The sequence below is a fragment of the Athene cunicularia genome (genome assembly GCF_003259725.1).
Source record: "Athene cunicularia isolate RWA chromosome 4 unlocalized genomic scaffold, athCun1 chr4_part2, whole genome shotgun sequence".
In the NCBI taxonomy this organism is placed as follows: domain Eukaryota; kingdom Metazoa; phylum Chordata; class Aves; order Strigiformes; family Strigidae; genus Athene; species Athene cunicularia.
This window is the reverse complement of record NW_020799099.1, coordinates 4,190,971-4,206,996: the sequence shown is the minus strand read 5'-3', so window position 1 is coordinate 4,206,996 and position 16,026 is coordinate 4,190,971. Positions and strand designations below refer to the sequence as shown.

Here is a 16,026-nt window from a genome sequence, read left to right as displayed (position 1 = left end):
GTGTTTTAATTCATTACTCAATTCTGTTATCTACTCAGATATTTCATTATGGGTACATGTTTCCACTCAAAGACAATGCCTCCATCTAAATCCCAACTCAGTATATACTCATCAGGACAATTATCTTACCACAGTTATATCCCCTCCTCCACCTATCTCAAAATCTTATCTGCTCCACAAGAGAAAGCATATAGGCTCCAACCCAACCAATAACCTTCCCAGTATTCATACTGCTAGCCTTTCATTGCACCTTTGTTGAACAGTTTACCTCAGACTGTGCTGCAAATAGTAGTCATTCAGGTTTGTTTTATACTGGAGTTTCTGTTATTCATAAACTCTACTTCTTGCTCTGAAATCAGCAGGAATTTTGGTCCTGACTTTGTCCACCATCAGAGGCTTAGTTGTCTGGGTACTGGTAAGCAGAGGCTTCTCATAAAAATTTAAGAAACCTTCAGGCCCCTTTCTCACTCTCTCAAACTTGACCTCTGAGGCAAATACTTATGATAATAACGGCAATGAGGACTTAAATCAGTAAGTTCTTGGAGGTATGAGCAAAGCACAAAATACCTTCTGTATTAATAATATAAAGAGGTTCACCACAGTATGACCAAGACCAACTTGCCAGCTGGACTCTCAGCTTCAGGGAGTCCATCAGGAAGAGTCCCAAATGAATACAGCCTAAAAAGGTAATTAAGAAGCAAGGTTATGTTAAAAAAAATAAATAATCTATTGACCTTTTTCTTTTGCAAATAGATTTATTTTTATTTTGTATTATAACTACTCACTACTTGTGAACAGTGAATACTATTCACGAATTACTAATGTTGTAACTTCATCAGCAAATACCTGCCTACAAAAAGCCTGGCTTGCACATTTAAAAAAAAAAAAAAAAAAAGCACAGCAATTGAAACTCTTTTACCCCTCGAGTGGGGTGCATGCGTAAGTCAGTATACTTCTGCTTTATTTATTCAGTAAAGAATTCATTCTTCAGCTCTGGAAAATACAGTTCAATCTTGTAGAGTTTTTGCTTGAAGAAAGTGTTGAAGGAGAAAGTTAAATTAAAACAGTGCACTTGTGATACTACTGGAAAACTATCCTGCAACAGTTATATGTACATACATTAGAACGGTTATGAAGGTGGCATAAATGCAAATAGCAAGGACACCTATTTCAGATGGGAAAACCAAATGGATTTATGAATCAGCTACAACTTCACTGAAAGAGCCCAAAATTGTTCTCACATATTTCCAAGACCTAACAAGAGAATTATGGATACCTTGCCTCAAAATTTAAATTACTTAATTAAGGCTTTGTTCTGGGACAGGGGGGAAAAGATGGTCTAAATAAGAAATTGAATGTGAGTAAAGCTGTAAGTTTAAGATACAAGAAAAATTATCTTATGTCTGAAAAACAGACTTTTCAGCTTATAGAGAGGCATGAAAGTGCATGTTTATACTCACACACTGTGAATTCTGTACAAGAAGAAAGTTAAGCATCCAAAGGCACTTGCATTCTGGCAAATGGAGCAAACAAAGATATAGCTATCAGGAAAGACTAATATTTATTCCCTGGACACTGTTAAAGCCTCAGCTGAAACTTTGCATACAATATAATCATACATGTTTGGAGAAGATTAGAGATAGAGAAGGACCATAACCAATGGGACAGTAAACTTAGCTGACAAGAGAGACTCCCAAGAAATCTTGGTGTGATTAATTTAGAAAAAATGAGTGCTGCCATTGGAAAGAGCAAACAAAAACTAGAAAGTTATAAAGATATTCCAACCAGAAACTTAAAAAACCAATTTTCCTCTAAGAAAGGAGTACTAATCTAAAAAAAGTCTTTCAATGTAAGCAAAATATTATGTCATTTTAGGTTAGAGTCCTTTTCATCAACTGACCATATTCCACAAACAGCAACTGAACTACACTGCTTACACATATTCCCAAGCAAACCTCTTAGGGGCACCATGTAAGATTGTATCAGAAGATGGTGATACAATATTTTGATTGCTTCATGTTAACTTTGTGTTTAATTTTCACTGTTACCATCAGAGAAATATATATAAATTCACAACAGTAAAAAATTCCAAAATATGCCATTTTCAGTCATGTACTAATTTCCTACTAACAACTAGGAAAACAACATCGCTCACACAACAACTGCTTGAACAGTGACCATACAAACACCAAAACTATAGGAGGCTAACCTGGATTATATCAGACAGCAACAAAAAACAAAACAAAACAAAACAAAAAAAAAAATCAAAGGAAAACATGGTAAGGCCACTGTGCAATGGGACCAGAAAGGTTATGGGCCAGTGTGATATGTAGCTGCAGGGATTTATTTTGGATGAGCAGGGGAAAGCTTTGGTCAGTGTAAGAAACAGGTTAAGGCTTTCTGAATGTGAACAAGATTTTTGAATTCAAGACAAACTTATTCTTCAGCAGTTGATCTTAATTACATGTTTCTATCCAGGTGCTTAATCAAAGGACATCTGTATTCCATAGGAGGCTGATCTGTCAGCTAAATTCAGGTAACATTTTCAAGGCAGCAGACATCTTTCAAGTCTTGGTTGAGCTTTAAGCACCCTACAGGGCACAGATGCAATTTCTAGAAGTTTGTTTCTATCTCTACTAACTTTCTAGAAGCCTTTTATGAATGTATATGTTACACGCAAATACCCTTAAACCTTCACAAAACCAATCCTGTCTTGTAGGACAGCACTTCTGCAGCAAACCAGACAGTATCTCAGTCTGACTCACAGGACTGCTAGTCTTTACTTGAGGAATGAAAAGGAACCAGGTTTTACTGTTTGATAGACCGTGCTTTGTTGCACTGATGCAGCTGAAAAGTTTGGGGGGTTAAACTCTCATAATGAGACAGTATGTGACTCTGGAGGAGAGCTGACTACTATACTCTTTATTTATTCCTCCAGATGTTCCTATTACAGGGTTACAGATCGGTTGCTGAATCCAAGATAAGCACCTATTTCACCATTAGTTCTGAGGAAACACGCTAACCTTTACCTGCAGTTGTACCAGATCAAGGAGTGCCTTAAACACTAATTTACTCCAGTGTGATGGTTTTTTTTTTTTTTAAATGCAAGCATCATAAATATTTAAGCATCATTTTTAAAACAGACATATTCATGCCTCTATAAAATGAAATCTGGATGAGGCAGCTCTAATCACTGCAGCTGCTTACAGACAAGTCAGTAAGACAAGAATCATCACTTTTGGCAAGACAGAGAAAAACCCAGAAACAGGAAACAATACCCATGCAAGCAGCAGAAATCAGAAGCTGGCAAAGACAGTATCACATCCTAATAGCAGCACTGGAGACAGTAATTGAAATCAGAATCTATTACAGTATTCGAGAAAATCTGCATAACATTTGAGCAGGACTTCACATTTTGACAGTTTTGAGGAACCAGAGCCACTTACAATAAATTATTAACTATATATTAATAGCATGGATTCTTTCTCATCTCAAAGCACCACAGATGTTTAAAATAACTTCATAATCCATCAACTTCACTGGAGCTTCCACAGAGGAAGCTACCGATGGCTTCAATTTTCAGCAGGACTCCTGGAAACCAGTTTTGAGGTGTCAAAGCAGGATTTTCAGTATAGACAGAAATAAAAGAAGTTGTTATGTGAATGTTTCTAAAGAAACATATACAATCTAACCTCCTGTTGTGTTTCTGCATTAAATCCCTTTGTCTCAAAGATACAAACTTTAGAATGCTGCTGTTAATCAGAATTCATCTACAACAAAGCTACGGGTTTTCAAAAGCAGGTTCTCCTTTGAAAACCTTTAAACATGAAAGGTAGTCTGTTAATAAAGAGGAAGAGAGAAATTATTCTCAGCTTCCTCTTTCTGCTGTTTCAGGAAGACCTCCTCTTGTTCTCACCAGGTAAGCCTGATGCAACCGGATGGTGCAACTGGCGCTGTCTCCTCCTCACCCTGGCAATGCTCCTGCTCATTCCACCACTTTCACCCACTCGGAATAGCACCAAAAGGGCAGCTTTCACTCTTCCCAGCTTTTTGCCCTGTGCACTTAGGTGCTGTCCCATTCCCAAAATTGCTCTCTAAAGTTTCTAAACTTTCCTAACTTTTGTAACACTCAGATCATCCCTAATCTCTATAAAAATACAGCTTGCTATGATTATCTTCCTATGCCTCTAAGTCACCAGTTCTACTAAATCCTTTCATCTACTTAGTCATCTTTTTTCCTGGGCAGTAATAATCTAGTCCTCAGCTTCAATGCTCTTTGCATATTTCTCCCACCTCTCCAGTCTCCCTTCCCCTCCACCAGATCCTTTGTTTTAATAGCTTCTACCATAGTCACTCTGCAAGCACCATATACAACCATTACCTATTAGTTGATCATGTGAGCAGCATATAGACAGAACTAATGCATTGCCAAGCTGAGAATTTATAGGCTTACCTGCCTTGATGTCACATGTCTCTGCTTGTCTGACAGTCAAGAGACATGGAGCAAGGCTGCTTCCCATTATTCCTTGGAACAGGCTGATATTCAGTATTTTTTCTAATTGCTATCTTTTAACTCTCAAAAAAAAATCTTTCCCCCTCATGCCTCAATTTGAGCTTCTCATCTCTGTGAGTTGTTATTACTATCTTTGAAAAAACAAAAATATTGTAATTGTTACATGGCTTTATGAGATGTACTCTCAGCTCAACAACTTTTTCAACAAATCTAAGCAAAGGACTTGGATCTGTGCTTCACAACTGAGCCTTGGACAGCTGAACCCTGGACTAGGATTTACACCTACCTACATGCACTTTTCAACTGCCCACCTCTGCTTTGCTCAGGTTATCAGCCTTCAAGCATTTGCCCACCCTTCCCTCAAACCCCTCCCTTACATTTAAGGTATGCTTGATTCTAAATCATTATCACCACTACCATTCCCTCCCTCCAAACAGATCCCTTCGCCTGGGTATTCTACCAGAGCAAACTAGCTTCAGCAAGAGACACGTTTTTAGTTCTTGACTGAGCAACTTGCAGATTTACAGTTGATCTACAAACATTTTTATACAACTCATTCTGCAAAGACTAGGCAGTACTCCTCAAAATGCTAACCATAAGCCAAGGTCTGAAACAGCTAACTGATCATGTTTGTAACTTGTTATTAAGAATTTGGCTGAGGATGTTCTAAGCACACACTGACAGATTGAGACACACCATCTTCTCTGCTACCATTTGTTATCCCTGTTTAGGGAACAATCAAAGCCTACTTGAAAACAAAATGAAACTATGAAATCTCACATGGACATCTCCTGGTCTGCACCTAAAGGTCCTCCTCACTCAGTACCACAAACGTCTTACCATCAACGTTACAGGGGAACCGCAAGTTCCCTGTTTATTTGTTAATCATCTTCAGATTATTTAATGCCTGCATAGCATTGTGTTAGCCTGTAACAGCATCTCCTCGATAAAAGCATAGTTCCCTATTTATCGCTAAGTATTACAGCCCAGTACCTATTTCTAAAGCTTAAAACTATACCCACAAATGAATCCATTTGATGTCCTCTGAAACTAATCCCCCCTCCAAAACAATAAAAGAATTCTGCCAGGAAGAAATCTCACAATTTCCAACATCACCACCCCCAAAGAATGGGAATTCTGTAACAGATGCAGTGTTACAGTTACTGAGAGCGTTTGCTCCCTTCTACTCACCATTTTCCTTGTTTATACTCTCGGACTTTAGTTGAGCAAGACCACACATCAGACACATTTTCCTGGTCCATTCAAATTTCCAGAGTCTCTGTTCAGTTTAATGTGTCCTGTCTTCATCCACACGACAGTTCCTGCCATCATCTCATTGTAACTTTAAAGCTTAGCCTCTTACAGCTGAGAACAAAATAAGTTTCTCTTTAATTCAATCAAAGCCAAAGAAATAAGCAATTCATAAGTAAGATATTAGAAAAAACTTTTCCGAGGAAGCATTTTTCCTCGAAGAACACAACAATCTTGATAAATATTCTCAGTTTAGGGAAACAAGCATGGTTATCTTTTCTGTTCTCCAGTAAAATCACTAGCTAGAATTCTGCCAGATTCACCATGCAATTCTGTTAATATAAAATGGGAATAAGCAGGAAAGCTGGGAGGACAACAGGGCTGTTGTTTCCACAGCAGTGCTGGCTTTCTACTGGTCTGAAGTACTCAGTTACAGCCACACGCTCAAACACATGATATGAACCATTGCAAGAGACAGGCTACTAGCCTGGGCTGACAATTGACCTGATTCAATAAAACGATTTGTTTTGTTAGTTAAATCAAAGCTGAAGCTCTGACAGATTTAAAAAAAACCCTGGGCAAAATCTTGGTTCTGCTTAAGTCAATAAAGGTTTTTCTATTCCCTGCAGATAGGACTTCTCACAATGTCATCCAGCTCTGAGAAAACTATTGTGTCATAAATGCACAAATAATGTAGTTACTATTAAGGACTGTATGAGAACTGTCTTTAGTAGTTTGGTTTATATTTTATCTAACCATAGCCACATATATCTGTGCTAAAACATTTACCACTTCTCTCCTACCAAAAGACTGAAAGTTTTTTCCCCTCTCTCACCTTATTCTATAGTCTTTTAAATCACATCTCTCAGGATTACAGTAACAGATGGCACCTGCAACAGGACTGAAATTTAATTACTAAAAAATAAAATTTAAAAAAAAAATCACATATAAGCTTATATGAATCTTTAAACAAAGAGAGACTCAAAGAATGAAGTTTATAGCAGATGCTCCCAGTGCAAAACAGCACCAGCAATGCCAAAAAGGAATTTTAATGAAGAAATTAATACAATACTACAACAGTTACTCATTGACACACATTTTACGAGACAATAGAGAAACAGATAAGGTAAAACAAAAACATACAATACTTGGAAATTTGTTTTCCATTGTTAAATACTTGTTAAAAATCTGTCAATGAAATCAGCAGTGCAGATAAATAAAAGGCTTAAAATAAATTAGGTTTCAGTTACAGAATATGTCAAAACGCATAGTTCTCAGCAGCAGTAGCCAGATAAACTCTACACCAGCTGAGGAAAACTATGACAATAAACCACTGTTAGCCCCTGTTCTCCAAGGCAGATAACTATCCCTGAAAGACCCCCGTCTAGAAAGATGAAAGACAAGAAAGTCACAGCTGTAACCGCAGGCAAAAATTGTTGCTGTTGCTTACAGCATTATTCAAAGGTCCATTATTCACAGGGCCATGTCTGCATGACTGTCTAAAGCAGAACCTGACCTCACTGATAGTGTTTTACCCAAACAGAGCTCTCCAAAATTGTTATTTTATCTAATACTTATGATTACGGAAATAGGAGTGCTCTTAATTCCTGGCTGTCAGGATAAGTCACAAATCTTCCCGTCACTGCATGGGAGTATATCATATACAGTATAAACAATACACACATAAACAAAGAATATGTCACACACAAACCAGCATCAGAATGTCCTATCCAGTGGAAATCTGTAAACATTACAGAAAGATCAGATTACTTCCAATTTATACAAGGATAATTTAGACTTCATTTACAATTACTTGTAAAGTAGTAGCAATATAAAAGAATCTTAATATTTACTGCCAAAGGAACACCAAGGTCCCTTCGGTGAGGCAAGGAATGATAGAAGAGAGCACTGACATCTGATAGGCTATTAAAGGATCCAACCTAACCTCTGGTGGAATTGCAAATTATGCATTTCAAAGCCTGACTTACGGAGTCAGATCACAGTGTACCATTCCAGACACTTTTCGCCCAGTCCCACACTTGTATGTATCCTTTTACAGTTGACCCACCGAGAGCAAAAATGTTTAGGATTTGTATGGATTTCAACCCCATAATTTACTATGAAGCCTAAAGATAACACAAAACCAGCCCTGTTTTTAGACAGTAATTAATCCACTTTGAAGATGATGGAGCAACAGGAATATTTGTGCATGTCTTCAGAGAAGTGTCTGGTCAAAAGACCGTAAGATTCTATTTAAAGTCTTCTGTAGAGTCCTAAAAGGCTCTGGATCTGGCCATTATATCCCTTCAGAAAACAGCACCACCACACTTTCAATCTGTAAATCATGTATCCAAGCATGACTCTAAGTTAAATTCCATGTTTACTCTATATAGACCATGCCTCTAGCATCTGCACACTTTTGTACAGAACTTCAGCCTCTACATTTTTCAGCAGAAGAATGCAGTTTACAGGGCATTTAAATTTGTACTCAAGAATCAACCTGTAAAAACAGTACATTAATTATGCATGCACTATTAATTTGTAACATGTTTCCTGTTAACAAAATGTCAACATGCATGCAATGTTTAAATCTTAACCTCTTCAGAGTCAAATTCTGGCTGGCTCTTTCATATACATTTTTTCCCCAAAAATAGAATTGCATCTCAGCCTGTATTTTTCCCGAACTCAGATCTGAAGCTCCTCTGTCCTCAGAGCTGCAGAGAGCAGATCTTACAATGTTAGACCCATGACAGATTTCAAAGCTGTCCAAAAAAAGTGTGCAGTCTCTCCATAGCTCCTGTCTTCTGGTTTTCACCTGTGTACAGTCCAGCAGTGTGCCAGCATCCAGACACAAAATAAGCAGAGCAAGCAACAGTTGTCTGGTTTACATAAACAGAGGCCAAACAAGTCCTACATTACCTTAGAAAGAAACTTTTTTTTTTTCCCTAGGAGTCACATAATAATGTTGTTTTCCAAACTCCTCATCCTTATAAAACATTACGTTCTCTCAACCGTTATCCCAACATCATCATAATCTACAAAATATTTTTCACCTCATTTCAGCATGCAAAGTAGAAAAGTATTTTAAATGGCTTATTGAAAGTTATAACATAAAGAGAATGCTTTTTCCATTCTCAAAGCCTTTGTAATGCTACTGTCCATTTCCTAATGCAGAATGCACAGTAAACTCAGAGCTGAATAAGCCAAGGTGCCTTTTCAAGTTCCTTTTTGAAGCTGGCTGATCACAGAACTTGACTTCAATGTTGCCATCGCTGAATGCCTCCCTCCTCGCTTCATCCGAGTCAGTGGGATCTCTTTGAGAAACACATGCCTTTTGCCGCCTCATAGTAATCCCCAAGTTCCCAAGTTGCCTGGTCGGTGATGCATTTTCTTTGACAATGCAAAAGCAGATAGCAGACAAAAAATTTTTCTTGAAGTTTTCATTCATGAAGGCATACACAATCGGGTTGCAAATAGAATTGAAGAATCCTATAACCTGGACAATTGCAAAGATCATTTTGACTGTCACATCATCATACTCCTTTTCAAAATTACCTGGAAAGGAAATAGGAAATATGCTGTAAGCACAGAATGGCATAAATCCCTACTACTTAGCCTACTTATATCCAGTCCGGCATTAAAAGGTTTTGTCTAAAATCAACAAAAGACCTTGCTGGAGGTTCTTAGTATTAGCAATAGTGTTTTATCAGCGAGGAAAGATCAAGGTCTACCACACAGCCCTGTTTTGTGTATATGTGTAAATAAGAACAGTGTCATTAGAAAGAGGCAATTTATGAGCCAAAAAGCTTGCCCAAAGGCCAAGCAACAGAAAGCTTCCAGTCTGATAAGTACAGGCCTTCCTTATTCAAGTTGTTCTGGCTTTGAGTTTCATGTCCATATCAAATGTGTTGTAAGTACTTTAAGACCAATCCCTGTCTTGTCACTGACCACACGCAGCTTCTTTCCCTGTACTGATGCAGAATAGCCCATGGAGGTAAAAATACATCTTCGTGGTCACATGTCAGTTTTTAGACACTGAGATCACAGAGGACCCTGAATTCCTTGAATTCAAATACTCAGTGACCAAATTCTGGATAAATACTGCAAAGTTTATATGGCAAGTAAAATAAAGGCCTTGCAGCACCTGAAATAATTCCTGAAATTAGCAATGAAAAGAGAGCAAACAGTCCATGGAGTGTTATGGGGAACCTTAATATGGGATAATCCAGACAATTTTAAAATTTACAACTTCTGCACTTCTGATTCTGTTCAGATGTAATTTTGTTCAGCTGACTGACTGCGGGACTACTGATTTATCTGCTACAACCTTATTTGTGATAGAAGACAAATATACAGCTGCTACCTTTGGCAAGTAGAGTACAACTGCTGAAAATTTCCTCTTGTTCCCACACATAGTCTTCTGTACAGTCTCACATGCTATCCCAGTACCCATGCAGGAGATGGGAGATGAACAGTGTGAGACCCCAGAGAATAGAGAAAAATAACAAAAAGCTAAGATAACAAGCACTGAGGGCATTTCCAAGATAGTATCCAGTCAAGACCACTGAAAAAGTTCAACTGGATTCATTGGGTATTATCACTATGAAGTCCAGTATTTATATTTCCAATATGCCTATCTCATTAAAACCAGGGCAAGTGAAGAGATATGTTTCATAATAGTTTTAACTCAAAGTAGTATGATAACTTAAGTGGATGCAAATAGAAGTCTTCACACATTAAAATTAAATTTGAATTTAAAAGTTACTTGTTTAAGAGATTTTATACTTGGAAATAATTTTTACCTTCTAGCCATGTACTTCTGACCTTCAGCAAATGAGGGTAGCATGACAGACACAGAAAGAAAAAGAATCTATAGAGGTATGCTCACCATCCTAACAGTCAAGTCTTGTTTTTTCTTGGTCTTGTAAGGCCCTTTTCAGGACTGGATTATGTGCTGTACAAACTCAGAGGCACTGACAATCTCCTTTCTAAAGAGCTTACATTCTGAAAAAGCTGGTAAAGAGCTTGGGTTCCCTCCTACTCACCCTGCAACAAAGTTCAGTAGTGTTTACAGCAAGACACAAAGACTACCTTCTTTAATTCACACAGCAGGGAAGAAGAGACTTGGCTGACACACAAGTTTATCTCAGATATAATATATTTCCCAAACACTACATTAAAGGTCCTTTCCTAAAGGTCCTGAATGATTCTGTAAGAGGTTTTTTTGAAAAGTACTCATTTTCCATGATTACTGCACACCTGTCTATCACTCATAGCTTTGAGAGTAATTCATCTGCTGTTGGCTATGTATCTCTATTACAAGGCAGTGATCCAGGATTTAGTGCAAAAATAACCTTTGCTAGCAGAAGGTATTCTATAGCTGAACGCTGCAGTAACACTAGCTTTTCACAACCTGTAGTGACATTATTAAAAAAAAAAAAAAAAAAAAAAAAAAGGTTTTACTGAATGACACATAGAAGATACTCACTGTATTCCATCATCATGTGAATCACATGGAAAGGGGCCCAACAGACTGCAAAGAGAAACACCACTGTCACCATCATAACAATTGCTCGCTTCTTCTTCCTGAAATTGCATCAAGACATTCCATACTGAGTCACTAAGAACTGACTGATAGTTAGATGTGTCTCTTCAAGTTAGATCTGTAAATGTGTTCTGATGGTTGAAGATGCAAATAAAACCCTGGAGGAATGCTCAAAAGTATACAGTTCCCTTTGAAACAAAAAACAGAGCATCTAGAAATCTAGCACATCAATTAATACTTTTTATTTCTCTGTTTTAGGAAAGCAATGCATTTGCAGCTGCAACAAGCAATGACATTAGCACATCTTGCAAGGTATTTTTATTCAAGTAGATGACATTTCAATAGTAAGAGATGGGGGGGGTGGGGCAGTATGTGACACAGAAACCACGGGGAACTCTAATAGCTCAAAAAACCCAAGAGTCCCTTCCTAGACCTGGAAGCACTGATCATTTCTGCAGCACCTGATTTCACAGAGAATTTGACAGGGAGTAAGTGAAACTACACCTGCTACGTTCAACCTTTGCTGGTAGGTGAAGTGCTAGAATAAGAGCAAGAAACACACTCCCTGTCTCCACTGTAATATCTCACAAACTCAATGTATACATTAATTTATCATCATCCCCAAACTGATATATAACTCATATAACTACATTTACAGATCCCAAGATGGATCTCTCGCTTGAGCTAAAGGAACAGTACTTCACTGGTACGAGTTACAGGACCTTCTCCCCACTGTGTGAAAATAAATTGTAGACCGAAGATTACATGTCACCTTAACTCCTGCAAGATTGCACCCTTTCAGTTTTGACTTACAAGGGTCTGCTTCCTTAGGCATTTTGTTAGACAAATATCTAAGGAAGACAGTTAAGCTGCTCGTCAGCACTCTCCGAGTTGATACTTAAGGTGATATTCTCCTCAATGAGCAGATTTGTTAGAGGTGTCTAGCACATCAGGCAACAGATCAATTTGCCAAATGAAAGGAAAAAAAAAACATGAGGCAACATTAAGGGTAGCCATATTTAGTGAAAGCAGTTCAGGAAAGTTGGTAATTACTGATTTTCATAATTTTTCAGATAGAGCATCACCATCTGGATAGTCTCACACAAACACATCTGAGAACACTCAAAACTCTTTTGAGCCTGTATCAAGTTAAACTGTACCAAAGTAGCTTTTAAATGAATTCAGATTTCTTCCCCATATGCCAATTTAACTTATAATAGGATCATAAAACAGTGTTCAGTCTCAAAATTATAGAAATAGCTTTCCACAGAACATACAGAAATAACGTGGCAGCACCTTGCCAAGTCATCTTCTAACTCATGGCCTTCATCTTTAAAAACAAGCATTTTGCAATTTATAATATGAAATTTATTGAAAGGGCTTGACTTCCAAGGTGTGGCTACACTATATTTTGAAGAAAACAATCTGTGTAAGTTGCTTTAAATCAAGGTATCTAAGTGTTAAATAGCTAGCTAGCTTTAAAAATCTGGTCTATGCTTGTAGACTTTCCAACAAATAAAGAAAAAAAGATTTAATTTTTTTTGCACTGGTTTTCAAGAACTGTTAGGGAAAAAAAAGCTTTCTAGAAGTCAAGGTTTCAACTGTAGTTTACAAACCTTGATATTTTAGACATTTCACTCCCATGAATGGTTTGAAGAACTGAAGCATCTCCCACTCGTTTCTTAATCCAGAGCTCATAGCCAATTTTAGTGTACAAAAAAAGCATCAACATCAGTGGAAGAAGGAAGAGTATAACAAGAATAAAGGTTGTATAGATCTTCTGATAAATTGGACTGGCCCATTCTTCCAAGCAACAAACATATACTTTTTCATATAGAAAGTCATATTTAACCTGTAACAAGCATAAAGGAGATGAGTCACTACAGTGTTTACCCCACATGTAAAAAACAAGCACATTCAAGTATTCCTTGCTCTTAATACAACTACCAAAATTCAACAGAGAGACTTTTCAAAGTGACAAGATTTTTCCAAGCACTTTTCCACATCAAGCGTTGGGTTGATCCAAGTTGACAAAGCAAGGTCAAGAGATTTTGCACTCCTCCCCAGGTCTTTTTTTTTTAAAAAAACAAGGATTTTCAAAGGAGATGTTTGCTATGCATTTTGTAAGTAAAGATGGGTGTATGCAATCCTCACCTATCAGTCACTTAAAACAAAAAGATTTGTTAACAATCAGAATCACAAACAGCAGTTTCTGACAAGCCCTTTTTTTTTTTATCCTCCCAAAAATGTATGGTAACTCTTTAAACTATAATGGGCAGCTAAATACATTTTAAATTAGGCACATTTCTTCCAAATCTCAGGGAAGACTATGTCATCCTGAAACAGTAATCTAAGCCCCACACTGCTGTGTGCCAGTGCACCTACAAACCAAAAGGAAGACACAGTGGAATTAACACATGTAATTACTGCTCTTTGACATAACTGGGGAGTCCTATTGCTTAGCCTTTCTCATGTTGGCACACAGAACTAAAGTTCCTCTTCTCCTACCCCACTCTCATTTCTTAGGAGTTGATTCATTGCTAAAGGTACAAAAAGATCCAGCAAGGACTGAGTTTAAAAAGTAAATTCCTATTTCACCTAACATACCTCAAGACGTTGCACGTGCCACATAGGTGACCCAACAATAAGCGCCAGCAACCAGACTATGCCTGTAAACAAATACATTTTTTTTAAAATACTTTGTACAACAAGCAGCATACACTTTGGTATGAACAATTTAGCAGCTTCATTGTTAAAAATCAAAGTAGACAATTTAAATAAAGAACCAAGTTTTCTATTTGAGGTACATATCAGTCAACATTCACATCAGTAACAGCATGCTCTTTTGTTACTAGTTTTCTTGCTCTCAAACTACCTTAATTTATTGGTATTCAAGTGTAAAGGCAACTTAATTTGTGGGAGCAGTATTAGGTATGTTCTCTGTGTTACAGTGGAAGGAACATTCACAGCTGTGACATTGCTTTAGCAGTGGTTGTACATTTTGAACCTTTCTTTAAGAAAGAAAGCAAAGGCTGCCAAAGGTTTATCAGTCTTGGTCAAGTAAATCTTTTACTTCAGACTTTAAGTCTATTGTCAGGGGTTTGGCTAGTAATTACTACACATATAGGCACTATCCTTGAGCTATTTTATAATGTTACCAGATTTATCATTAACTCTACCTCTCAATCACTGGTCATACCAGTGCATTCTCTTCTGTCATGCCATCTACACCATTACTGGAAGTGCCCAAGATCTTACCAAGCATCGTGAAAGCTCTTTTATTGGTGTACTGCCACTTCATTTTTAGTGGATGCACAATCCCCTGGTGTCTCTCCACAGCAATGCAGGTCATTGTAAGAATCTCAGTTACAATAGCAGTGGATTGAACAAATGGTACCATCTTGCAAGCAAAGGCACCTGCAATAGTCAGAAAGTAAAGTATGCAACTGTTGCAATTCACAAAAAAGATATTAATGCTAGGCTTCATTACTAAAGTGTTGTTGTGCAAAAAGAACAGACTAATATTCTTAGATTTAACAGCTAAACTGTTAAATCACCTACTTAAGCTATTCATCAAATTCAGATTTCAAGTGATTCTTCCATTGTGCACACTACATCTGCAAAACCAAGACTTCTAACAACATATTCACTTGCTCTGTGTCAGTCTAACACTTATTCCTATTTTGCTTTCAACCAAGTCTTCCATCACCTGTTTTCAAATATGCCAAGTTACAGAGATATTTATTATCTTTTTATCTTGGCAGATTACTCTCCAGTTTTATGAAGATCTTTGTTACCTGTTTAAAAGATTACCGTTTCTGCTGTTGCAAATATATTCCTTCTGCTCATTTAAATACTATATTTGTATACTTTAGCACTTACTGCATCATTCTGCCAAGTTATATATATATAGTCCTCTAAGATGCATAACATAAAGAGAAAAAATTCAACCTCTTCATCATCTTTCCATTCTCCACGTCTCCCTCTTTCCTGATTAACACATTATGTTAGTGACGCTGTTCAAGTTAAATACAACTTCCTGCCCGCATTTTCACAGTTGTATAGGTTCCCATTGTATTTATGCACAGCTAGCATAGATACTCCAGATTTCATTGCTGCTATAGCTTCACAAAAGTACATACTCAACTCCTAACACAGTAGTCATTCTCCATTACTCATCCTCAGGTCCCAACCATCTTAGAAAGTGTGGTGTAAATTATTCTCTCTCTCTCAAAAAAAAAATAATCTTATGTTAACGCCCTTCCCAACCTGCATCTCATTTAATTGTTTTCTGATCATAAGATAATTTTGTATGTCCACATTCTCACAGTTTCCTCACATCCTTACAGTTTAGTATCAGCTACTCACTTCAGTAACTGCTGGGGTTAATTCCCTTAATCACTAATTACACCTTACCCAGATACAATCCGTAAAACTCAAGATAGCCAAAGGAGTATCTAATCCAATTGTAAGTCAAGCTTTAAGACGCTACAGACACCTTAAGCAATAAAAGCACAGAAAAGAGAAAGAAAACAAACAGGAAACTATCAAAACTTAATCCTGCCCTCCACAAAGGGAACAAGGAACAGGGAAACTTCTGTCTGCTAGGCCAGGCTAAAAGCCACTGTAGCTTACAAGAAGGAACTGGTTTGCTACTGGTCTTTATCAATTCTAGCTCCCCCCCCCCCCCCCCCCCCCCCCCCCCCCCCCCCCCCCC

The 16,026-nt window shown here is 37.5% G+C and overlaps 1 protein-coding gene across 4 annotated transcripts in view; it reads right to left on the bottom strand.

Annotated features, from left to right (window-relative positions):
* Positions 1-8,729: 8,729 nt before the first annotated feature.
* Positions 8,730-16,026, bottom strand: part of QRFPR (pyroglutamylated RFamide peptide receptor) — a 17,071-nt gene continuing 9,774 nt past the window's right edge. For 3 of the 4 annotated variants that reach the window (XM_026848177.1, XM_026848176.1, XM_026848179.1), the window contains 5 exons: positions 14,568-14,726; positions 13,917-13,978; positions 12,926-13,161; positions 11,253-11,350; positions 8,730-9,319 (listed from right to left, as the gene is read on the bottom strand). In XM_026848177.1, the coding sequence (XP_026703978.1) occupies positions 8,916-9,319; positions 11,253-11,350; positions 12,926-13,161; positions 13,917-13,978; positions 14,568-14,709 (942 nt within the window). In that variant the 5' untranslated portion in view covers positions 14,710-14,726 and the 3' untranslated portion in view covers positions 8,730-8,915. Of the gene's footprint in view, positions 9,320-11,252; positions 11,351-12,925; positions 13,162-13,916; positions 13,979-14,567; positions 15,118-16,026 lie in introns of those variants that run through there. The other variant, XM_026848175.1, reaches the window with a different exon arrangement.